This window comes from Cetorhinus maximus, chromosome 23 (genome assembly GCF_964194155.1).
Source record: "Cetorhinus maximus chromosome 23, sCetMax3.hap1.1, whole genome shotgun sequence".
Taxonomy (NCBI): Eukaryota; Metazoa; Chordata; class Chondrichthyes; order Lamniformes; family Cetorhinidae; genus Cetorhinus; species Cetorhinus maximus.
Window position 1 is genome coordinate 38,829,486 of NC_135901.1, and position 26,544 is coordinate 38,856,029.

The window sequence follows — 26,544 nt, forward strand, 5'->3', positions numbered from 1 at the left end:
TCCCTCCAATGAGTTTTCTGCCCTGCCACTGTACTGAAACAGCTCTGATCAAAGCCACTAATGACATCCTATGTGACTGTGACAAAGGTAACCTATCCCTTCTTGTTCTTCTCGATCTGTCTGCAGCCTTTGACAAGGTTGACCACACCATTCTGCTCCAACACTTCTCCACTGTCGTCCAGCTGGGTGGGGCTGCTCTCTCCTGGTTCCATGCTTCTCTATCTAATCATAGCCAGGGATTCACTTGGAATGTCTTCCCTTCCCACTCCCAAAGTTACCTCTGGTGTCTCCAAAGGATCCAGCCTTGGCCTCCTCTTATTTCTCATCAACGTGCTCCCCACAGCGACATCATCTGAAAACACAGTATCACATGTACACTGTCAGTGCCCAGCTCTACCTCACCACCACCTCTTCCACTTCTCAACTTTTGTTAAATTATCAGACTGTTTGTCTGATATCCGGTGATGGATGTGCAGAAATTTCCTTCAATTCAATATTGGGAAGATTGAAGCCATTATTTTCATTCCCTAGCTACCAGCTCCATTCTTTATCCTATTTCTATCAGGTCATCTCTCAGCCTTCTCTTTTCTAGAGAAAAGGGCTTCAGGCTGTTCAGCCTTTCCTGGTGATTATAACCTATCCGTTCCTGTAACATTTGTGATTGAACTTTTATTTTCCTGTTCATTGCGACATCCAACAGCAGTATAAACAGTTCCCAATGTCCAAGGGATTTCAGTTTGGTCTATTTGTATTTACCAATTCGTCCTCTCAATGTGTCCATTGCCTTAACCACTTGACCACAAGGACTCGGTGTCTGTCTGTTTAAATATTGCTCAGTGACAATTTCCATCTTTCTCCGCTTTGAAACTTTTGGGCACTTAGAAGCTGAAATGTCTCCACTCAAAAAATAAAACAGAAATAAACCTTCTCTTGCATCTTTTAAAACTGCTCTTCATTGTTCCTGTGCCGTTTAATATAAAGCCATAAAGGTAATGTGGATATTTGGATTGCAAAATGGGGAACAGCCACATTGACACACACACAGGAACACACACAGACATCTACACCGAGAATGACAGAGGACATGGGTTTGTCTGTAAGGAGAGACAAACACCCAGAAAGCAAGCATCACACCAACCTGGCTCCGTTTTTGTTCCATTTCAGGCTGCAGCTTTTCTGAATGCTTGCAGACGAATGGAAGTTGGAGAGAACTGGAGGTTTTTGCTTGGTTTTTATTCAATTTAACCAATAATTAACTCTGCAGGCACACAGTAAAATTCAGGAATGATAAGAAGAGTAGTTGGCAGGATCCCAGCCTACCTGTGGAGACCCCAGTGCATTCATAACCTGTCACCTTATCCACTCCATCGTGAATACAGGATCTGCTCTGACGTCACTGCTGTTTGTATAAAATCACAGATGGCTACACCAGATGGTCATTCAGCATGTCATTCACATGCCGACTCTCTGGAAGAGCAATTCAACCACTGTAATTCCACACCCCATCTTTTCCCCACAGCAACTCATATTTATGTTGTCTCTCCTCGTTCTTCCTATCAAAAAAAAGGCGCACTCCACTGGATTTAACGTGAGTTTGTCCCAATGAAGCTGCTGCGGTTCCCAAAACAGAGATGACCAGGATGTTTCGTAGTGCTGGGATTCAAACCCAAGTTTCCATAGAAACTCGGAGTTGTACTCCAGCACCTTAGACTGTTCGACCACACAAACACATTGATACAGTTTGTTAATCATGTCATTCACTGGTATTGCCACTGAACGAGAGCAAATTCAAATGAGTAGGCAAAATCCTGCGGATGCTGGAAATCTGAAACATTAACAAAATATGCTGGAAAAACTCAGCAGCTCTGAGAGTATCCGTGGAGAGAAAGACAGAGTTAACACTTCGAGTCCATATGGCTCTGAAGAAGAATCATATGGAATTGAAACGTTAACTATGTCTTTCTCCCGACAGATGCAGTCGGACCTGCTGAGTATTTCCAGCATTTTTTGTTTTTGTTTCAAAGGAGTGGGAAGGGGTCATTCAGAACCTCAAACCTTCTCCGTCAGTTAATCAGATCATCCTGCACTTTGTAACAAACAGAAATCATCTCCACTCAAAAACACAATGAGCTGCAGTGAAGGGTTGGCACCATTTAAACTGTCATTCAACTGGTCTGGTTCCAAATCACCCGTTAGAAATGACAAGAAAACCTATCACTGAATTCACTCCGGTCTTGACTTCAGAAGGACTGGACACAAGGTAACAAAGTACATTTCGATAGAATGGGTTATAAAATGGCAGAATGACTGGGAAAGAGCATCCGTGGTGTTGGGGAACATAAAATGACAGAAAGTTCCAGCAAAGAAAGAGGCCAATCGGCCTAGAGTGCTGCTTTCAAAGAGCACTTGTGATTGGTTGATCAGGAGTGATATTTGTACCACTTTAAACAGCCAGCAGTAAAATCAGTTTCATTACCCCCTACTTTGAGCCTTGCAACAACATCTCTGTAGTCAGTTCATGTCTCAGGCCTTGCAGTCTGAGAGGTGATGGTGTAGTGGTATTGACACTGGAATCGGGGTCAAATCCCACCATGGAATTTGAATTTGTATTCAATAAAAATCTGAATTTAAAAGTCTGATGAGGACCAAGAAACAATTTTCGATTGTTGTAAAAACCCATCCGGTTCACTAATGCCCTTTAGGGGGAGGAAATCTGTCTCCATGTGACTCCGCAGCAATGTCCTCTGAGGTGGCCTAGCAAGACACCCAGTTGTATCAAACTGCTACAAAGTCTCAAAAAAGGAATGAAGCTGGACAGACCACCCAGCATCAACCTAGGCACTGGAAACGACAATGGCAAACTCAGCCCTGTCGACTCTGCAAAGTCTTCCTTACTAACATCTGAGGGCGAGTGTCAAAAGAGCTGCCTCCACAGACTAGTCAAGCAACAGTCATCCTCACAGAATCAACCCTCACAGATAATGTCCTAGACACCACCATCACCAGCAGAGGTGGCAGCACAGTGACGTACAGTCAGAAGGGAGTTGCCTTTGGAGTCCTCAACATCGTTTGTGGGTCTCTTGGCATCAGGTCAAACATTGGGAAGGAAACCTCCTGCTGATTACCACGTACTGCCATCCCTCCCTGATGAATCAGTGCTCCTCAATGTTGCACAACACTTGGAGGAAGCACTGAGGGCACAAGGGCGCTGAATGTACTCCGGGTGGGTGACTTCAATCACCAAGAGTGGCTCGTTAGCACCACTACTGACCGAGCTGGCCGAGTCCTAAAGGATATAACTACTAGACTGTATCTGCAGCAGGTGGTGAGGGAACCAACAAGAGGGAAAAACATACTTGACCTCATCCTCACCAACCTGCCTGCCGCAGACACATCTGTGCATGACAGGATCAGTAGGAGTGACCACCGCACAGTCACTGTGGAGACTAAGTACCTCCTTCACATTAAGGATACTCCCCATCATGTTGTGTGGCTCTACTTCCGTGCTAAATGGGATCAATTTCAAAAAGCTCTAGCAACTCAAGACTAGGCATCCATGAGGTGCTGTGGGCCATCAGCAGCATCAGAATTGTACTCAACCACAATCTGTAACTTCATGCCCGGCATATCCTTCACCCTATCATTACCATCAAGCCAGGGGATCCACCTTGCTTCAATGAAGAGTACAGGAGGAGGAGCAGCACCAGGCATACCTAAAAAATGAGGTGTCAACTTGGTGAAGCGACAACACAGGACTACTTGTGTGTCAAACGGCATAAGCAGCAAGTGATAGACAGAGCTAAACGATCCCACAACAAACAGATCAGATCTAAGCTCTGCAATCCTGCAACATACAATCATGAATGGTGGTGGACAATTAAACAGCTCACAAGGCTCCACAAATATCCCCATCCTCAATGATGGGGGAGCCCAGCACATCAGTGCAAAAGATAAGGCTGAAGCGTTTGCTACAACCTTCAGCCAGAAATGTCGAGTAGATGCCCCATCTCGGCCTCTTCCGCAGATCCCCAGCATCACAGATGACAGTCTTCAGTCAATTCAATTCTCTCCGCATGATGTCAAAAAACGGCTGAAGGCACTGGATAGTACAAAGACTATGGGCACTGACAATAGTCCAGCAATGGTACTGAAGGCTTGTGCTCCAGAACTTGCTGTACTCCTAGCCAAGCTGTTCCAGTACAGCTACAACACTAGCATCTACCTGGGTATGTGGAAAATTGCCCAGCTATGTCCTGTACACAAAAAGCAGGGCACATCTAATCTGGCCAATTTCTACCCCATTAGTCTACTCTCGACGATCAGTAAAGTAATGGAAGGAGTCATCAACAGTGCTTTCAAGCAGCATTTGCTCAGCTCTAACCTGCTCACTGATGCCCAGTTTGGGTTCCGCCAGAGCCACTTAGCTCCTGACCTCATTACAGCCTTGGTTAAAATCTCGACAAAAGAGCTGAACTCCAGAGGTGAGGTGAGAGTGGCTGTCCTTGACATCAAGGTGACATTTGACCAAGTGTGGCATCAAGAAGCACTGGCAAAACTGGAGTCAATGGGAATTGGGGGAAAACTCTCCTCTGGATGGAGTCATACCTAGCACAAAGGATGAAGGTAGTGGTTGTTGGATGTCAGTCACCTCAGCTCCAGGACATCACTGCAGGAGTTCCTCAGTGTAGTGTCCTTGGCCCAACCATCATCCGTTGCTTCATTAACGACCTTCCTTCCATGATAAGGTCAGACGTGTGGGGATGTTTGGGATGTTGCACATTGTTCAGCACCATCCGTAACTCCTCAGATATTGAAGCAGTGCATGTCCAAATGCAGCAAGACCTGGACAATATCTAGGCTTGGGCTGACAAGTAGCAAGTGCCGAGAAATGACCTTCTCTAACAAGAGAGAATCTAACTAGCGCCCCTGACGTTCAATGGCATTACCATCACTGAATCCTCGACTATCAGCATCCTGGGTTACCATTGACCAGAAACTGAACTGGACTAACCATATAAATACTGTGGCTACAAGAGCTGGTCAGAGGCTAGGAATCCTGCAACGAGTAGCTCAGCTCCTGACTCCCCAAAGCTAATCCACCATCTACAAGGCACAAGTCAGGATTGTGGTGGAATACTCCCCACTTGCCTGGATGAAAGCAGCTCCCACAACACTCAAGAAGCTTGACACCATCCAAGACAGAGCAGCCCGCTTGATTGTCCCCACATCCACAAACATTCACTCCCTTCACCGCCGATGCACCGTTCCAGCAGTGTGTACCATCTACACATGCACTGCAGGAATTCACCAAGGCTCCTTTGACAGCACCTTCCAAACCCACGACCACTACCATCTAGAAGCACAAGGACAGCGGTGAAGGTTCACAACAACAAAAACAAAAAATGCTGGAAAAACTGAGCAGGTTGAGCAGCATCTGTGGAGAGAGAAACAAAGTTAACATTTCAAGTCCGTATAACCCTTCTTCAGAGCTGAAGAAAGGTCATATGGACTTGAAATGTTAAGTCTGCTGAACTTCGTCATCGATGTCTGCTCTTGTTGGCAGTAGCCTCTCACGGTTTGGAGAGTGGTCTAAGGCCTCGTTCTGGATTTTGATAACTGGGTTGGTGGAGGGCCTTTGTCTTGCTGATGTTCAGTGTATGGCCCATGCTCTCAGTGAAAGTGCTGATGATGCCTTGGAGCTTGGCCTCAGGGTGTGCGCAGACGCAGGCATTGTCTACATCCTGCAGCTCAATGACAGAGGATGGGACAACCTTGGATCTGGGCTGCAGTTGGCGGAGGTTGAACAGGTTCCTGCTTGTTCTGCAGTTCAGCTCCACTCTAGCGGGAAACTTGCTGAGGGTGAGATGGAGCATTGCAGCAAGAAAGAGCAAGAAGGGTGTCAGTGCGCTGAACCAGCCTTGCTTGACCCCCGTGCAAACGTGGATTGGGTCTGTGGTTTACAATTCTCCCATGTTTTGTGTCATCCGCAAACTTTGAAATTGCCCTCTGTACACCAAGATGTAGATCATTTATATGTATCAGGAAAAGCAAGGGTCTCAATACCGACCCCTGGGGAACTTCCACCCCAAAATATACCCATTAACCTTTACTCTCAGTTTCCTACCCTCAGCCAATTTTGTATCGACGTTCTACTGTCTCTTTTATTCCATGAAAGAAAACAAAGTCTCTGTTAAGAAGACCTCACATGAAGAAAAGATCCACCTCCAGCTCTAATTCCCAAACAGAAAATGCTGCCAAGACTCAGCAAGTCAGGCTGAGTCTGCGGCCGCTCTCGCCATTTGAAACCGTCACAATGCCCGGCTGATTGACGGCAGCTCCGGACCAATGGGAGGAGGGGGCGAGACTGGAGGACCGAGCAGGAGCAGCTGGTCCTCCAGCCAATCGGAATGAATGAGGGGTGGGGCCGGGCTGGGAGTGAGGCATGCGCAGTGTGAGTAATGGCGGTGGAGAGGCTATTCTTTCTCGGAGCAACAATCGGTAAGTGAAGGAACTAGCCGTAGGGAGGGAGCGATGGACTTGGCAGGTGGGCGAGGCAACTTCGTAAACACTTTGTGTGATACGCAAACCTCCCAAAAGAACTTCCCGGTCCCCCGTTTGCACCGAGCGGGGTCTCAACTCCAATCGATCGGACCGGGTTAACGGCCGCCATCTTTATTGGGGGGGCCGTGGGCAGCAACGCGCATGCGCGACCGCCATCTTTGTAGGGGGCAACGTTTTGAATGACTGGGAGGAGCTTGTTCCCCATTGTTCAGAATGGAGACAACTTGTTCATCAAGGTGCAATACCCTTTGCGTCCTAATGTCTGATTGATAAGGCACAGTAGGAAAGAAAAGGAAGCAAATCCTGCACTCTAGATCCCAGTACCTCATGGGATGTCCCTGCCCCATGTGTCCAAAGATCTGTGGGTCTGTTCAGTCACACACCCATGGCAGAAACTCACAACTCTGAGGAGACGTCATCCTCAGATCGAGGGACTGATGATGACCACAATGGGGGCCAATGTTCAGCAGGTTGCATGTCCAGCCATCCTGGGCCAGGAAACAGGGGGAGTATCCCACAGTATCTTTCATACCCAGGAATTATTTTCTCTGCGCTATTGCCCATTTCTCTTCCAATTCTAAGCTTATATTGACCATCAGACTCTGCACCATTTTTATTCCCTGTAATTCATTCTGCACACCTTGAAACATTGACTCTGTTTCTCTCTCCATTGATACTGCCAGGCCTGCTGTGTACTGAGTACTGGATGTCAGACAAGTCAGGACAGTGTGTGACCTGGAGGGGAACTTGGAGGTGATGGTGTTCACATACATGATGCGAAGGGAATTAAGGGATATGTGGAGGGTGCAGCTAAGGTAGAAGATCAGCCGTGATCCGAATGAATGGCAGGGCAGGCTCGAAGGGCTGAATGGCCTATTCCTGCTCCTATTTCTTAAATTCATTCAACCTCAGTCTGGATCCCCAGGAGCTGCTGAGTTACCCTGAGCTACCCTGGTCCTTCGAGATGGTGGAGGTTGAGAATTTGTGAAATTCTGTCAAAGTCCTGGATGCATTGTAGATCTCTAAAAACTCTCTCCTTCAACCCCAGACTTTTTCACCTCTCTTTCTCTCTCTCTGTCTCCCTCTCTATTTCTCTCTCTTGTTCTCTCCTCATTGAAGGCCAGAGTCTTGTGTAGACCCAGACCGGGTGGCAGGTTCCCTTCCCTGATGGACGTTAGTAAACCAGTTGGATTTTTATGACAATCCAGCAGTTTTCATGGTCACTTTTTCCTAGTGCCGGCCCCACAAATGACCAGATTGGTTCAGCTCAATTTCACAGCCTGCCTTTGTGTTTTTGTGGGTTCTCTCTGACTCTCTTTTTCCTGTTTTAAATCAATTTCACAGGGTATTAGAAGGGGAGGACTTGTAGTTGGGAAATTGAAACCAAACATCATATCAGGATCTGACGACATTGGTTGGTTCATCGAGACGTGAATATCATCCGGTTTTGAACATGGAAGCAAAATGCACCGTTCACATTGGGGAGAAACCGTGGAAATGTGGGGACTGTGGGAAGAGATTCAATTATCCATCCAAGCTGGAAATACATAAGCGTATTCATACTGGGGAAAGGCCGTTCACCTGTTCCAAGTGTGGGAAGGGCTTTACTCGGTCAGCTAACCTGCTGACACACCAGCGAGTTCATTCTGGGGAGAGACCATTCATCTGCTCCCAGTGTGGGAAAGGATTCACTCGGTCATTCAACCTGCTGACACACAAGCGAGTTCACTCCGGGGAGAGGCCGTTCATCTGCTCCAAGTGCGGGAAGGGATTCATTGATTCATCCCACCTGTTGAAACACCAGCTGGTTCACACTGATGAGAGGCCTTTTTTATGTCCAGACTGTGGGAAGTGCTATAAAAGTTCAAGGGAGCTGGTGTACCATCAACGTGTTCACACTGATGAGAGACCGTTCAGGTGCTCTCACTGTGGGACTGGGTTCAGGCGATCATCTGATTTCACTATACACCAGCGTATTCACACTGGGGAGAGGCCGTTCACCTGCTTGGTGTGTGGGAAGGGATTCGCTTGTTCCTCCCACCTTAAAAGACATCAGCAAGTTCATCAGTAAGAGCAGGAGTTGGATTCTGCTGTTATTGCAGCTGTAAATCACATCCAGCACTGAACCATGTTCATTCTGACAGTTGGAGTTAACTTCTGATATTCGTTACCCCATTCGATTTGTGTTTGCCCCACAGCCTCTCTCATTCATGTGTCAATAGATGACTATGTCAACAAAGCTTTTTAATTCAAATCCACTCACAAACTGTATTGAAGTGAAGATGAGCACAGATCACAGTCCAGTCCTGCAGCTCTGTATTGACAGGAGAAAGTGTTCTGTAACTGGAGGATGAGGATGTGAGTTCTGAATGTTTGTAATCACAAGTAGACTTGAGCTATTTGATAGACAGGCTGTTCAAAGCTGTTAATTTGTCAAATATTGAAGGAATTCATCTTAAAGAAAACTCACCAATTTATAACCTCAGATTCTGGTCCCTGCTGTGATTAATACTCAGTATCCATTTGTGTTGACTTAGTGTGAATCTGTGAATAGCCTGTGGAATCTGTGTTCCTTGTTTTTTGAAATATCTCTCCCCATTCGTGCTGACCTGATGGATAACTCTGATGACATTTACACATGTCTATACAGAACCTGTGTGCTCAGATTTAACTGTAAGTCGTGATTTGTAACCAATAAACAAGTTAATGATATGACTTGTAGTCTGGTGTTTGGGTGATTTGTGAAGAAAGATTTAATTCACTCTCTCAGCAGCTTGTGGGGATCCAGACTGAGGTTGAATGAATATAAGAAATAGGAGCAGAAATAGGCCATTTGGCTCTTAGAGCCTGCCCTGCCATTCCTTACAATCATGGCTGATCTTCTACCTCAACTGCACTCTCCCCATATCCCTTAATTCCCTTCACACTGAAAAATCTATCAACCTCTGTCTTAAATCTATTCAACAGCTGAACATCCACCACTTCCTGGGGTAGAAGCTTCCAAAGATTCACAACTTATTCCAAGAGTGCAATCCCGACGTTCCAGATTCCCCAGCCAGGGGGACATTTTCTCAGCATCTACCCTCCAGGTCCCCTAAGAATGTTCCATCTTTCAATGAGATCACCTCTCATTCTTCTAAACTCCAATGAATATAGGTCCGGTCTCCTCAATTTCTCCTCACTGGACAATCCCCTCATCCCAGGAACCAGTCTTGTGAAGAGTTGTTTCACTCTCTCTGGGGCAAGTATGTCATTCCTTCGATAAGGAGACCAAGACTGCACACAGTCCCCAGCTGAAGCCTCACCGCTGCCCTGTCAAATTATAGTAAGATTTTTTTGCTCGTGTACTCCTGTCCCTTTGGAATAAAAGCTCTCAAACAATTTCCCTTCCTAATTGCTTGCTGGATCAACATGTTAACTTCCTGTGATTCATGTTCGAGGAAACATCTGAATGCAAACATTTCCCAGTCTCTCACCATTCAAAACTTTCTGCCTTTTTAAAAAGTTCCTAACCAAGATGGATAAGTTCGCCACATTGTATTCCATCTGCCATGTCCTTACCCACACACCCAGCCTGTCTCCATCTCTCTGCAGACTCTGTCCTCACTTTCCTGCCTAACTTGGTATCATCAGCAAACCTGGATATGTTACACCCAGTCATCCAAGTCATTGATATCGATTGTAAATAGCTGATTCCCAATTACTGATCCTTGTGGTATTCTGCTAGTTGCAGTCGGCCAACCCGAAAAAGTCCCATTTATTCCTACTGCCTGATTTCTGCCCTTTAACCAATCTTCAATCCATACAAAGATATTACCCCATTCACACAAAACCTAATTTTGTGTAATGACCTCTTGTGAGGCTCCTTATCAAATGCTTTTCAAAAGTCCAAATACACAACATCAACTGTTTTCTCCCGTATCCACCTGACTCATTACACCGTCAAAAAACTCCGCACAGATTGTCAAACATGATTTCACTCTCAGAAATCTGTACCAACTCTGCTTGATCAATTAATGGTTTTCTAAATGCCCGGTTACCACATCCTGAATAATAGATTGCAGCATTTTGCCAATGACTGATGTTACGCTAACTGGTCAAAACTTCCCCATTTTCTCTCTTTCCCATTTCTGGAATAGTGAGGTGATGTTTGCTAACTTCCAATCCTTGGGAATAGTTCCAGAATCTAAGGATTTCTGGAAGATCAAATCCAATGTATCCACCATGTTCTGATCCCCATGGAAATCAATGAACCAAATGAACCAAATTTACTGAACAACCCCAACTAGAAAACCAATGGACAAGATTTCATTTCTTATTTCTTTTACTTTAACAATCAATCCAAAATCAAGAACAATGAAATATGAATGAAAAGACAGATTGTAGTCAATATTAAGTATAAATTACACATTAAACAGCAGAAGAAACAAAGAAAGTTCTCACAGATTTTCTCGGCAGTCCACTCACACAACTCTTCCAATCCTCCGTTCTCTCTGTGTGGATGAGGCTTCAACCAATTGTCCAATCTGGAGAGAGAAAAGGAAACCCTCCCAAGGGGAAATCGCAGAGAAACTAGAGAGAGATGTGAGTTCAGCCCTAAAACAGGAGAACGTTAGAAACAGTTTGTCCCGGCGGGCTAGTGGAAGGGAGGCAAGCAGCAGAGGCAGCTGATCGGATTGTCTCAATCTTAGTGACAAAAAAGCTCCATGTGCTCCTCACACTTGTCGTTGGAGGTGAGGATGGAGGGGACAAGGGAGAGGCAATCACTGTAGCTGTTTGCAAATTCGCTGGTGTCTCAGCAGGTGGGATGACCGAGTGAATCCCTTCCCACACCCTGAGCAGGTGAACGGTCTCTCCCTGGTGTGAACCCACTGGTGTTCAGTGAGTTCAGAAGATCTCCTGAACCCAGTGCCACAGTTGAGAGCACCTGAATGGTCTCTCATCAGTGTGAACACGTTGATGGGACATCAGTTCCCCAGAACTTTTATAGCACTTCCCGTAGTCTGGACATGTAAAAGGTCTCTCATCAGTGTGAAGTTGCTGGTGTATCGGCTAGTGGGAAGACTGAGTGAATCGCTTCCCACACACGGAGCAGGTGAACAGTCTCTCCCCAGAGTGATCTCGCTGGTTTCTCAGCAGGTCAGGTGACTGAGTGAATCCCTTCCCACACACCGAGCAGGTGAACGGTCTCTCCCCAGTGTGAATGCGCTGATGCTTTTTCAGCTCAGACGGGCCATTGAATTCCTTCCCACAGTCCCCACATTTCCACAGTTTCTGCGCATTGTGAACAGTATTTTTTGTTTCCATGTTCAAAGGCCGATAATATTCAGGTCCTGATGAATCGAATGACTCTTTGTCAGATTCTGTGACGTTTGGTTTCAGTTTCCTGACTGCATGTCTTCCCTTTGCAATATGCTGGAAAAATTAATTTAAAACAAGAAAAAGGAAATGTGAGAGAGAACCCACAAAAACACAAAGGCAGGTTGTGAAATTGAGCTGAAAGAATCTGGGAATTTTTGGGGCCGGCACTAGGAAAAAGTGACCATGAAAACTGCTGGATTGTCATAAAAACCCCACTGGTTCACTAATGTCCTTCAAGGAAGGGAACCTGCCACCCGGTCTGGGCCAACACAAGACTCTGGCTTCTACTGGAGGAGAGAAAGAGAGAGCAAGAGAGAGATGGGGGAGGGGGAGAAAGAGAGGGAGAGCCAGAAAGAGAAAGAGAGAGGTGGAGGAGAGGAAAAAGGAGATGGAATTCATCCATTTGCAACTCAACCAGAATCACAGAATCTTCCAAACCCACAACCCCCACCACCTAGAAGCACAACAGCAGCTGTTGCAGGGAAAACCATCATCTCCAAGACACACACCAGCGAGTTCACACTGGGGAGAGACCGTTCACCTTCTCCGTGTGTGAGAAGGGATTTAACCGATCATTGAAACCCTCATAGGAGGTCATATATGTTGGCAGAAGGGACAGAGAGGGGCAATAGAGATTAATGGCAGCGTTCTAAAGGGTGTGCAGGGAGAGAGGGAGCTGGGGCTTCATGTGCAGAGATCTGTGAAGGTGACAGCACAGATTAAGAGAGTAGCTAGCAAAGCAAATTGGATCTTGAGCTTCATAAACGGTGAAATTGAGTACAAAAGCAGGGAAGCTGTGCTGAATCTTTATAAACCTCTGGTTAAATCACAACTTGAGTATTACATCCACTTCTGGTGACCAAGCCTTAGGAAGGAGGCATGATCAGGAAATTTGCAGATGACACAAAAATTGACCGTGCAGTTGATAGTGAAGGGGACAACTGTTGTCTCCAGAATTATATCAATCTTATGGTTGAGTGGGCGAAGAAGTGGCAAATGGAGTTCAATCCCGAAAGGTGTGAGCTAATAGATTTGGAGAGGACAAGTACATCTGCCCAGTTCTGTGGAAAATTGCCCAGGTACACAAAAAGGACAAATCCAACCCGGCCAATTACCGCCAAATAAGTCTGCTCTCGATCATCAGTAAACTAATGGAAGGGGTCACTGACAGCACTATCAATGAGCACTTACTTAGCAATAACCTGCTCAGTAATGCCCAGTTTGGGTTCCGCCAGGGCCACTCAGCTCCTGACCTCATTACAGCCTTGGTTCAAACATGGACAAAAGAGCTGAACTCCTGAGGTGAGGTGAGAGTCACTGTCCTTGACATTAAGGCCGCAGTGATACTCCCACAGGGCTGTTAGGAAGGGAGTTCCAGGATTTTGACCCAGTGACAGTGAAGGAACGGCGATATATTTCCAAGTCAGGATGGTGAGTGACTTGGAGGTTAACTTCCAGGTGGTGGTGTTCCCATGTGTCTGCTGCCCTTGTCCATCTAGATTGTAGTGGTTGTGGGTTTGGAAGGTGCTGTTGGAGGAGCCTTGGTGAATTGCTGCAGTGCATCTTGTGGATGGTACACACTGCTGCTACTGTGCGTTGGTGGTGGAGGGAGTGAATGTTTGTGGATGTGGTTCCAATCAAGTGGGCTGCTTTGTCCTGGATGATGTCAAGCTTCTTGAGTGTTGTGGGAGCTACACCCATCCTCGCAAGTGGGGAGTATTCCATCACATTCCTGACTTGTGCCTTGTAGGTGGTGGACAGGCTCTATTCCTAGCCTCTGACCTCTTGTAGCCACAGTATTTATATGGCTAGTCCAGTTCAGTTTCTGGTCAATGGTAACCCCCAGGAAGTTTATAGTGGGGAATTCAGGGATGGTAATGCCATTGAACATCAAGGGGTGATGGTTGGAGTCTCTCGAGTTGGAGATGGTCATTGCCTGACACTTGTGTGGTGCGAATGTTACTTGCCACTTGTCAGCCCAAGCCTGGATATTGTCCAGGTTTTGCTGCATTTGAACATGGGCTGCTTCAGTATCTGAATGATTGGCTAGTTTCTTCTTTTTTGCCTTTTTTGGCCTGCACAGACAAAATGGGTTGTATGGCCTCTTTCTGTGTTGTAACTTTTCTCTGGGCCTAGGGTTCTATGGAATGTCCTTTAGGGAAGGCAGCCTGCCATCCAGTCTGGACCTACACAAGCTGTGGCCTAACCAGAACTTTATGAAGATTTAGCACAGCTTCCCAATTTTTGTACTCAATAGCTCTGTTTCTGAAACCCAACATCCCATTAACTTTGCTAACCGCTCTCTTAATATGTCATGTTGCCATCAAAGATGTAAGAGAAATAGAGAGAGAATGAGAGAGAGACAGAGAGAGAGAGAGAGAGAGACAGAGAGTGAGATAGAGATAGAGAGTGAGAGAGAGAGACAGAGAGAAGTGTAGGAGAGGAAAATAAGATGGATTTCAAACATTTGCAACTCAACCAGAACTTTGACAGAATTACCCAAACCCACACCCCCCACCGCCTGGAAGGACAGGGACAACTGGTGCATGGGAAAACCATCCCCTCCAAGAAACACACCAACAAGTTCACACTGGGAGAGGCCGTTTACCTTCTCCGTGTGTGAGAAGCGATTTAATTGATTATCCTATCTGCTGAGAATGTAGCCAGTTCACAAGTGACTGCTGGGGTTGGATTCTGTTCGTCCTGACATAAGAACTAGGAGCAGGAGTAGGCAATTCAGCCCCTCGAGCCTGCCCCGCCATTCATTACGATCATGGCTGATCTCATTTCGGCCTCAACTTCAATTTCCCGCCCTCTCCCCATAACCATCAACCTGTTACTAATTAAAAATCTGCCTATCTCCTCCTTAAATTTATTCAGCGTCCCGGCACCCACTGCGCACTGAGGTAGTGAATTCCACAGATTCACAACCCTTTGAGAAAAGTAATTCCTCCTCATCTCTGATTTAAATCTACCACCCCTTAGCCTAAAATTGTGGCTTCTCGTTCTAGAATGCCCCAGAAGGGGAAACATCCGCTCCACATCTACTTTGTCTATCCCCATTAACATCTTATATACCTCAATTAGATCTCCTCTCATCCTTCTAAACTCCAGTGAGTATAGGCCTAAACTGCTCAATCTCTCCTCATAAGACAAGTCCCGCATCTCTGGAATCAATCTAGTGAACCTCCTCTGAACCGCCTCCAATGCAACTACATCCTTCCTCAAGGGGACCAAAACTGTGCACAGTATTCCAGGTGCAGTCTCACCAATGCCTTGTACAGTTGCAACAAAACTTCCCTATTTTTATACTCGATTCCTTTAGCAATAAATATCAAAATTCCATTTGCTTTCCTTATTACCTGTTGTACCTGCATACTAGTTTTCAGCGATTCATGCACGAGGACACCCAGATCCCTCTGCACTGAAGCATTCTGATGTTTCTCTCCATTTAAATAATAAGTCGCCTTTTTATTCTTCTGAACGAAATGGATAACCTCACATTTATCCACGTTAAACTCCATCTGCCAAATTTTGGCCCATTCACCTAACCTGTCCATATCCATTTGTAAATTTCTTATTTCTTCATTGCAACTTACTTTCCCACCTATTTTGGTGTCATCTGCAAATTTAGCTATAGTACCTTCTACCCCTGAATCCAAGTCATTAATGTAGATTGTAAATAGTTGGAGACCAAGGACCGAACCCTGTGGCACCCCACTAGTTACAGCTTGCCATCCAGAAAAAGACCCATTTATCCCGACTGTTCAGACTGTTTCCACTCATCTGAGATCCCCTAATAATGGAAATAGTTCCTCTCTGTTTACCTTCTCAGCTCCAACTAATATCTTGAAAACTTTCATCAAATCACCTTTAATATTCTAAATTGCAGGAACACAACTCTCATAATGAGGTGATGTTTTTTGACTGGGGCAGGGTGGGGAGAGAGAGAGAGATAAAAAGGGAGAGGGAGGGAGAATAGCGACTTAATAGCACAGTTCTAAAGAGTGTGCAGGGACGGAGGGACCTGGTGCTTCATGTGCATATATCTTTGAAGGTAACAGGACACATTAAGAGAGCAGTTAGCAAAGTAAATGGGATGTTGGGTTTCATAAGCTGAGATATTGAGCATAAAAGTAGGGAAGATGCGTTAAATCTTCATAAATCTCTGGTTAGACCACATGTTGAGTCATGCATCCACTTATGGTCTCCAAACTTTAGCAAGGATGTGAAGGTCTTTGAGAAGGTGCAGAGGGGATTTACCAGAATGGTTCCAGCAAAGGAGGCTGAGGGGAGATTTCATTCAGCTGTACAAGATTATGACAGGTTTAAATAAGGTAGACAAAGAAAATCTGTTCCCTATTGCTGATCATACAAGGACCAGGAACATAGATTTAAGCTTTTGGGTAAGAGATAGAGAGGGATGTGAGGGAGAACATTTTTCTACTGTGAGTGGTAATGACCTGGAACTTGTTGCATATGGGGGTTTTGGGGTGTGGGGGGGGGAGGTGGTGGAAATGGATACGGTAAACGATTTCAAAAGGAAATTGGATAGGCACTTGAGAAAAATAAACTTGCAGGGATACAGGGATAGAGCAGGGGAATGATGATTGGATGCTGCAGAGTGCTGGCATGAACTAAATGGGCTGAATGGCCTCCTCTCTGCCATAATGACTCTGTGATTCTTTTGTGTAACTTGTCATGTAACCTAACCCTTGGAGTTCAGATATCGTTCAGGTAAATCTGTGCTACACTCCCTCCAAGGCCATTCTATCCTTCCTAAGGTTTATTGCGTAGAACTGAACACAGTTCTCCCAGTGCAGCCTAACCAGGAGTTATGAATCTCAGTGTTTTTCCAGTCACACTGATACCAGAAATCTTCTTCCACAATCAGAACAGACAAACTTTTCTCCTTCCAGATTCAAAAGCCAATGATTTTCAGCTCCTGATCAATCGAGTGACTCTGTCAGATCTTGATGTGATGTTTGGTTTGAGTTTCCCGTCTGTCAATCCTCCCCTTCTCATATCCTGCAAAAGAAATTTACAAAATCAATCACTGTCAGTCCAGGATAGAAATTGAGAAGAGACAAACATGTCTCTTGCACAAATGTTAAGCATTTCTCTTGGTTTGAGTTTGCTGTGTGTAAATCCTCCGCTTCTAACCCCCTGTAAAAGAAGTTTCCAAAATCCATCCCTGTCAGTCCAGGATAGAAATTCACAACATTTGCTCCTCCGAATGACAGGGACAATGGTGGACATGCATGCGCCCTGTGGCGCATTGACCCGAATAAAGGTGGCGACAACCCATGCGCCCTGCGGCATATTGACCCGAATAAAGATGGCGGGTGCACATGCGCACTACTGCACGTTGCTCCCTATAAAGGTGGCGGCCGTTAACTGGGCCCCCCTGCATGGGTATGGCCGCTGTCTCTCACTGCTGCACAAATTCAGACCGGCAACGCGCATCATTTCTGAGTGGCAGGTTTGGGTATTGGCCGCAGAGCTGAGAGTCATAGAGCCTCTGGCAGAGCTGAGAGTCACAGAGCCTCTGGTAGAGCTGAGAGTCACAGAGCCTCTGGTAGAGCTGAGAGTCACAGAGCCTCTGGTAGAGCTGAGGGTCACAGAGCCTCTGGTAGAGCTGAGGGTCACAGAGCCTCTGGTAGAGCTGAGGGTCACAGAGCCTCTGGTAGAGCTGAGAGTCTCAGAGCCTCTGGTAGAGCTGAGGGTCACAGAGCCTCTGGTAGAGCTGAAGTTCACAGAGCCTCTGGTAGAGCTGAGAGTCACAGAGCCTCTGGTAGAGCTGAGAGTCACAGAGTCTCTGGTAGAGCTGAGGGTCACAGAGCCTCTGGTAGAGCTGAGAGTCACAGAGCCTCTGGTAGAGCTGAGGGTCTTAGGGCCTCTGATTTTCACCGATTGCCTGGTGTGGATAGGATCTGAGAAAAAGAGAATTAGACACATAAGCACACTTGAAAATTGAGGGAGTGCTGCACTGTCAGAGAATCAGTATTGAGGGAGTGCCGCACTGTCAGAGGGTCAGTACTGGTGGAGTGCTGCACTGTCAGAGGGTCAGTACTGAGGGAACATTCACTGTTGGAGGGTCAGTACTGAGGGAGCAACACATTGTTGGAGGGTCACGACTGAGGAAGCGCTGCATTGTCAGTTGGCAGTACTGAGGGAGCACCGTATTGTTGGAGGGTCAGTACTGAGGGAGCACTGCACTGTTAGAGGATCAGTATTGAGGGAGCATCGCACTGTCAGAGGGTCAGTACTGAGGGAACACCATACTGTTGGAGGGTCGGTACTGAGGGAGCACTGCACTGTCAGAGGGTCAGTACAGAGGGAACACTACTGTTGGTGGGTCAGTACTGAGGGAGCACTGCATTGTTGGAGGGTTGGTACTGAGGGAGCACCGCACTGTCAGAGGGTCAGTACTGAGGGAACACCGTACTGTTGGAGGGTCAGGACTGAAGGAACATTCACTGTTGGAGGGTCAGTACTGAGGGAGCAACACATTGTTGGAGGGTCACGACTGAGGAAGCGCTGCATTGTCAGATGGCAGTACTGAGGGAACACCGTACTGTTGGAGGGTCGGTACTGAGGGAGCACCGCACTGTCAAAGGGTCAGTACTGAGGGAGCACCGTATTGTTGGAGGGTCAGTACTGAGGGAGCACCGCACTGTCAGAGGGTCAGTACCGAGGGAGCACCACACTGTCAGAGGGTCAACACTGAGGGAATGTGCACTTTTAGAATGTCATTACTGCGAGATATTGTGGTATTGAGCAGACCTATTGGATGGGGTGATTGAGGAGTCTTGCAATTTGGTGATGGGGGTGAGGAGTCCCACCATTTGTGGGTGATGAGGAGTCTCACAGTTTGTGGGGGTGGGTGTGGAGTTCTAGATTTAGGGGTGTGGAGGACTCCCACTGTTTGTGTGAATTTTAAAGGGAGGGATTCTCTGGTTTTGAGGACAGTGGGATGGGTGTCAAGGTGACAGACAGTGAAGGGGTTTGGGTTCTGGCTGGTGGGTGTTTGAGGATGAAGGGAGGAGATGAGAGAGAGAAAGGGGCGGGACGATAGTGGGATGAGTGAGAGGGGAAGAGATTCCCAAAGCAGACCACCTCACCACTTGTAGCCGGAGTCTGGTTGAAGAGCAGAGTCTGATCCATCTTGTTAGTAGTTGGAGTCTGGTTGAAGAGCAGAGTCTGATCCATCTTGTTAGTAGTTGGAGTCTGGTTGAAGAGCAGAGTCTGATCCATCTTCACATCAGAGAATATCTGATCGTCTGAGAGACCCCTCCAAAGTCTAAATATTTGTGGAAACCGTAGCAACACAGAGATTCCGTCGTGACTTCATAAAGCCATGTGGTGAAGTGGGAGGGGTTTCACTGTGACAGGTATCTGCAGGGTCCGAGAGAGACTGTTATGGGTGTGGGGTTAATGCAAGCGTCACTGTCCAATTGATAGACAGACCCACCCACCCGAGATGCAGTGGAAGTTTAACAGAACTTCTCTGCATTTCTCCTGAATTCCCGATTGGATTTCTTGGTGACTCTCTGATATTGATGGCCACCGGTTCTGTTCGTCCCCACAAGAGGAAACATTCTCTCTGCATCCACTTGATCAAAACCTTTCATCATTTTAAAGAGCTCTATTCAGTCACCCCTCAGACTTCTTTTATCGAGAGAATAGAGAGCCAGCCTGTCAATCCTTTCCTGATATGTGTACACACATTTCTATTTATAATATGGTGACCAGAACTGCACACAGTGCTCTCAGTGTGGGTCCAACTAAGGTTTAACAGAACCTCCCTACTTTTCGATTCAATCTTCCTAGAAATATAACTTTGTTCTGGGTTAGTGTTTTATTCTGCCCTTGTGGAGTAACTTCTAGTGTTTAACGTATTCACACTCTGAGACCCCTTCCCCAGTCCCTCACATTATTGCCCCCACCACATCCACTCTATTTCCTTTCTCGGTACACTGTGTTAAACCTTCAAATAATCCCGCTCTCTGTTCTATTGAACTCATTTCAGTAACAAATGTTGAAATGTCTGCTCCACACCCACAGGGTTTCATCTGTTTAAAGTCACAATAGAAAGGTCCAGTTTTCTCCTGGAGTTTGAGAGAAATTAGCTTTCAGAATGATGCAGGGTTTCAGCCAATGAGGGAAATCCAGGCTCAGCTCCGCCCCTCGTTCACTCCGATTGGTTGGAGGACCAGCCGCTCCACTCGGTCCTCCAGCCACTCCCCGTCTGCCATCAGTCAACCGGGCATTGAATCTCAAATGGTTAAACTCATAAAAACAAACAAACTTCTATTCATACTCCATATCAAAGACAGCTTGTCCTTTAATAGCCCCTTTTATCAGCAAGAGGAGAACCAGAAACCAAAATGGGCCTTCAGACTGATACTCGGCTTAACTTAGTTAGAAATCAAGAGAAACAAGGAGGAAATCCTGGGGGGCTTGTTATCTCTTGGTGTGAAACTGATGGAAGTGTTTTTACTGGAGGCCATAGATGTGTTTGAAGATGATTTACAATGGAATTTGTGAACTATGCAATGGTAAAGTGAAGGAAAAGGAATGGATCTGGAAAGCAGCAGACACTTCATGTTGTTCCGGGAGAAGTGGGGCCTGGTTGTGTGGGTTTCAGGTTTTACACAGCACACAGTCAGCCTGTGGTTTCACCCTGGATGAAGAATCTCTGAATGGTACCATTCACATCACTCGATGGGATTCACAAGAGCCACGTTGTCTGCTGGGAGAGAAATGGTTGTGTTACAGCGAACGAGAAGCAGCACAGAGACTCACATAGAGAGACCCACACATACTAACTCTCTCTCTCCCACACACATACACATGTACATACAGATATCCACACACACTGACACATACATATGGACATCCACTCCAAACATGCACCTGCACACGTACACACAAAAAGACACACGTACACAGACATCCCCCAAAGACACAAACACACCCCCTCACACACACAGACAAACTTACCTAAACACAAACAGACACACATGGGAAAATGACCTGCCTTATCCTGTGGACAACACCAACCAAGTTGATTAACACTGGGGATAAAGTCTTGGCGCCTACAGGAACTGCGATGGTCGAGAAATTCAGGTAAGCATTACCCTCCGGGGACTGCAGGCAGTTCTTACCATCCAATTCCACCCCATTCTCTGAAAGTTAAATCGATATTGAACAACATCTGGGGCAAAGGAAACAACAAAACATTAAGATTGAGCAGTCCATTGCCATCCTGGGTAATCAGCCCCAGTGAGATATCGTGTAAATTTCAGAAGAACATCCTGGGATAATTACAGCCTCTAAATTCCACATGGAATTCCGGAGGATGCTAATTCCCCTTTGGGTGGATGGTCTGGTTGATGAAGAGAATTCTAAGACAGGCCACATGGAGAAAGAATATAATGTTGTTTTAACTCAGTATCCAATATTCCCCTGAGTTTGTTCATTGCTGTCCCAATGTCCTGGGACACATGTTACATGATGTATAGCAGGTACTGTAGATGCTGCTCATCTTCATAATTCACACTATTCCTGATGTTCATGAGCTGCCTCACTTTCTTTCCCATTAATTCCATTTGCTGATCTATCAGTAATGGATTTGCTGCCATCTCGAACAAAACTGTTTTCACCACTAAGGCTCCGCTGGTATTTAATAGTCTTCATGACATCATCGCACTGGGACTGGATGACATCATCGCACTGGGACTGGATGACATCATAAGAGTCCATTGTTTCTTAATGACCCACATCAATAACAAGAGGAAATATTAATAAACCTGAGCACATTATCTAGGCTGACACTCCAGGGTGACATTGAGGGACTGCTGCACTGTCAGAGACAGCATCCTTCACATGGAACTTGTGGAGGCTCTGGTCACAATCTTCCAATCCTCCTTATATAGTAGTGGTGACAAAGGACTGACAGATTGTAAATGTTACACCCCTGTTCAAAAACACAGCAATTCTAGGACAATCAGCTTCACATTAGTGGTGGGGAAAGGTTGGAGCCAATGATCTGGGAGAAAAGCAATTTCCACTTGGAAAAGTATGTATTTTTATTTCCAGCATTTTCTGTTTTTGATAGCAATGCCTTCCCTGAATCGCAAGGTGAACAGAGGATCTCTGGGAGGAATAGGGAGCTGGGAGTAAGTAAAGGTATGAGAACTGAAAGAATCTTGAGTAAGAAAGGGGAAAAGATCCAAAAAAAGGGCAGTCAGTAACAGGACACCAATCAGTCTCCTCTTATCCTGGAGAAATCAAGGACTTAACATACTGCATGTTTGAAACAAAGCTGATTTATTTAACATCAAGATGTTAAACTCCAGCCCAGTTAAAGAGATTATTAACATCAGCAGAAATAAACCCCAACTGAACATGGATGTGATTAACAGTGACAGTAAAAGCAGAATTGAGCACGGGGAACAGAAGGTAAACAGAAATTATTTTTGCTGGTTAGGCAGTCTAGGAATAGGTGGTATAGTTTAAAAGTTAGAACCAGACCCTGAGTATAATTACATAGGATAAATGACACAGAAACAGGCCATTCGGCCCAGCCAGTCCATGCTGGTGTTTATGTTCCACAAGAACCTCCTCGCATTTATCCTGATCTAAATCTACCATCTTAACCATCTATTCCCTTCTCCCTCTTGTGCTTGTCCAGCTTCCCCTTAAATGATATTAGATGCGATTCCACCATTGGACAACACTTACTAAACAATCCTGAAGTAAAAGTTCAGAATCTTGTTGGAAATTAATTTCTGATGAGTTCCTGAATTGTGGGGAAAGATCAGAGACAGCAGTTCTTAAAGGGACACTGCAGCCCCGAGAACACAATCAGATATAGATCTGGAATATTAAACTCCAGCCCAGTAACAAGGATTATTAACATCAGCAGAAACAAACCCCAACTGTCAGAATGAACATAGTTCAGTCCTGGATGTGATTAACAGCAGCAATAACAGCAGAATCCAAACTCTGAGGTCACTTGTGAACTCGCTGGTGTCTACGCAGATGTGGTGACTGAGTGAATCCCTTCCCACATTTGGAGCAGATGAATGGCCTCTTCCCAGTGTGAACTCGCTGGTGTGTGAGTAATTGAGATGACTGAGTGAATCCCTTCCCACATTTGAAGCAGATGAATGGCCTCTCTCCAGTGTGAAGTCGCTGGTGTACAATGAGGCTGAATGAAGACCTGAATCTCTTTCCACAGGAAGTACAGCTGAACGGCCGCTCCTTTATGTGAATTCGCTGGTGCTTCAGCAGGTCAGAGGACCCAGTGAATCCTTTCCCACACTCGGAGCAGGTGAACGGCCTCCCTCCAGTGTGAACTCACTGGTGTCTCAGTAGACCAACTGTTTGATTGAACCCCTTCCCACAATTAGAGCAGATGAACGGCCTCTCTCCAGTGTGAATTCGCTGGTGTACAGTGAGGTTTAATGAAGACCTGAATATCTTTCCACAGGAAGTACAGCTGAACGGCCTCTCCTTTGTGTCAATTCGCTGGTGCTTCAGCAGGTCAGAGGACCCAGTGAATCCTTTCCCACACTCGGAGCAGGTGAACGGCCTCTCTCCAGTGTGAACTCGCTGGTGTCTCAGTAGACCAACTGCTTGATTGAACCCCTTCCCACAATTAGAGCAGATGAACGGCCTCTCTCCAGTGTGAATTCGCTGGTGTACAGTGAGATGGAATGGAGACCTGAAACTCTTTCCACAGGAAGTACAGCTGAATGGCCTCTCTTCAGTGTGAATTCGCTGGTGCTTCAGGAGGTCAAAGGACCGAGTGAATCCTTTCTCACATATAGAGCAGGTGAACAGCCTCTCCCCAGTGTGAACTCGCTGGTGTGTCAGCAGGTCAGATGACGTAGTGAATCCCTTCCCACACTCGGAGCAGGTAAATGGCCTCTCCCCAGTGTGAATTCGCTGGTGTGTCAGTAGTTGGGATAAGTGAGTGAATCCCTTCCCACACTCGGAGCAGGTAAATGGTCTCTCCCCATTGTGAATTCGCTGGTGTGTCAGTCGTTGGGATAAGTGAGTGAATCCCTTCCCACACTCGGAGCAGGTAAATAGCCTCTCCCCAGTGTGAATTCGCTGGTGTGTCAGTCGTTGGGATAAGTGAGTGAATCCCTTCCCACATTTAGGACAGGTGAATGGCCGACCTTCAACGTGAACTCGCTGGTGTCTCAGCAGGTGGGACAACTGAGTGAATCCCTTCCCACACGGAGCAGGTGAACGGCCTCTCCCCAGTGTGACTGCGTCAATGTTTTTCCAGCTGGGTTGGGTAATTAAATCCTTTCTCACACTCCTCACATTTCCATGGTTTCTCCATGGTGCAGGTGTCCCTGTGTCTCTCCAGGATGGACGCTCAGTTGAAGCCTCGTCCACACAGAGAACACGTGTACAGTTTCTCCCCACTGTGAATGGTGTGATGTTATTTCAGGTTGTGTAACTGGTTAAAGCTCTTCCCACAGTCAGTTCACTGGAACACTCTCACTCGGGTGTGTGTGTGTCTTGGTGCTTTTCCAGATTCACTGATGTTTGAAATATTTTCCCACAGACAGAACAGACAAACATTTCTCCTTCCACATTCAAAGGCCGATGATATTCAGGTCCTGATGAATCGAGTGACTCTGTCAGATCTTGATGTGATGTTTGGTTTGAGTTTCCTGTCTGCGAATCCTCCCCTTTAATTCTCTGCGAAAGGAGTTTACAAAAGTCATCACTGTCAGCAAAACTTACTGTGTGGTGATTTAATGAGTGATTGTGAAGGTGGTTTCTCCAAACCTCCCAGGGTTTCCTTCCTTCCTTCTCTCCCTCTCTAACTAAGTTAAACCTGGGATCAGTCTCATGGCCCATTCTGGTTCCTGCTTCTCTTCCTGATGACTAATTAACTCCAGTTAAACACTGAGAATACTGAAGACACTGTTTTCACTCCCTGCTCCAATCTCCATTTCCCAGATACCAAGTCCATCCCTCTCCCTGGGAACAGTCTGAGATTAAACCAGTCTGTTCACAACCTCGACGTTACATTTGATCTCGGGATAAGCTTCTGACCACAAACCTTTGGCATCACTAAAATCGCCTGTTTCCACCTCCGTAGCCTCACCCTGTCTCAGTGAATCTGCTGCTGAAATCCTCACCCCTGCCGTTGTTACCTCCAGACTCGACTATTCCAACACATTCCTGGCTGGTCTCCCACATTTTACCCTCTGTAAATTTGGCGCCATCCAAATGTCTGCTGCCTGTGTCTTCACTCACAGTGAGGTCCATTCCCCTAACACCCTCTGCTTCCTGACCTGCCTTGGCTCCCGGTCAAGCAACAACTCGATTTTAAAATTCTCATCCTTGTTTTCAAATCCCTCCATGGCCTCGTCCCTCCCTATCTCTGTAATCTCCTCCAGTCCCACAACCCTCTGAGATATTTACACTGCTCTAATTCTGGCCTTGTACATTCCCTATTTTAATCGTTCCACCATTAGTGACCGTGCCTTCAGTTCCCTCATCACCAAGCTCTAAATTATCTCCCTACAGCTCTCCCTCCATCTACAACATCTTCCACCTTTAAGACAACACAGCATTAATAAAAAGAGACATTTTGTCAAAACTTTTTATCTTGTAATCATCAGGTCAGCTGCAAGAATACCATATTTCAAAGATTATCAGTCAGGCTCATAATGTGTCTCACTTACAGTTGCTAGAAGCCATATATATTCACACATAGGGACCTGTCCTTTGCAGGCAGAAGGAACATGTCCAGCCTTGGGGCCTTGTGTTGAATTAACATAGAAACACAGAAAATTGGAGCAGGAGTAGGTCATTCGGCCCTTCGAGCCTCCTCCGCTATTCAATACGATCATGGGGGCTGATCCTCTATCTCAACGCCTTACTCCCACTCTATTCCCACACCCCTTGACTCCTTTAGAGTCCAGAAATCTCTCTATTTCCTTCTTAAATAAATTCACTGAAATGGCCTCCACAGCTTTCTGTGGTCGGTAATTCCACAGCTTCACCACCATCTGGGTGAAGACGTCTCTCCTCATCTCGGTCCTAAATGGTCTACCATGTATCCTGAGATTGTGACCCCTTGTTCTACGCACCCCCCCACCACCACCATCCCCCCACCCCAAGCCAGAGGAAATATCATCCCTGCATCCAGTCTGTCCATCCCTGTCAGAATGTTATACATTTCAATGAGATCCCCTCTCATTCTTCTAAACTTCAGTGAATACAGGCCTTGTTGATCCAATCCTGCCATCCCAGGAATCAGTCTGGTGAACCTTCGCTGCGCTCCCTGTGACAAGTATATCCTTTCTTCGGTAAGGAAACCAAAATTGCACACAAATCCTCCAGGTATGGTCTCACCAAGGCCCTGTACAGCTGCAGTAAGACATTCTTGCTCCTGTACTCAAGTCCTCTCGCTATGAAGACCAAAATATCATTTGCCTTCTTCACTGCTTGCTACACCTGCTTGCTTGCTTTCAGTGATTGGTGTACAAGGACACCCAGATCCTTTTGAACATCAACATTTCCCAATCTATCACCATTTAAATAATACATTGCCAAACTGTTTTTTCTACCAAAGTGGTC

The 26,544-nt window shown here is 46.2% G+C and overlaps 2 protein-coding genes across 2 annotated transcripts in view; one reads left to right on the top strand and one right to left on the bottom strand.

Moving 5' to 3' along the window:
- Positions 1-26,544, top strand: part of LOC144697486 (uncharacterized) — a 352,987-nt gene that overhangs the window by 292,131 nt on the left and 34,312 nt on the right. The window lies entirely within an intron of this gene.
- LOC144697482 (uncharacterized) overlaps positions 23,325-26,544 on the bottom strand; it is a 45,064-nt gene continuing 41,844 nt past the window's right edge. Inside the window, exon 2 of the mRNA XM_078569467.1 lies at positions 23,325-23,440. Within this exon, the coding sequence (XP_078425593.1) occupies positions 23,394-23,440 (47 nt within the window). The 3' untranslated portion in view covers positions 23,325-23,393. The remainder of the gene's footprint in view (positions 23,441-26,544) is intronic.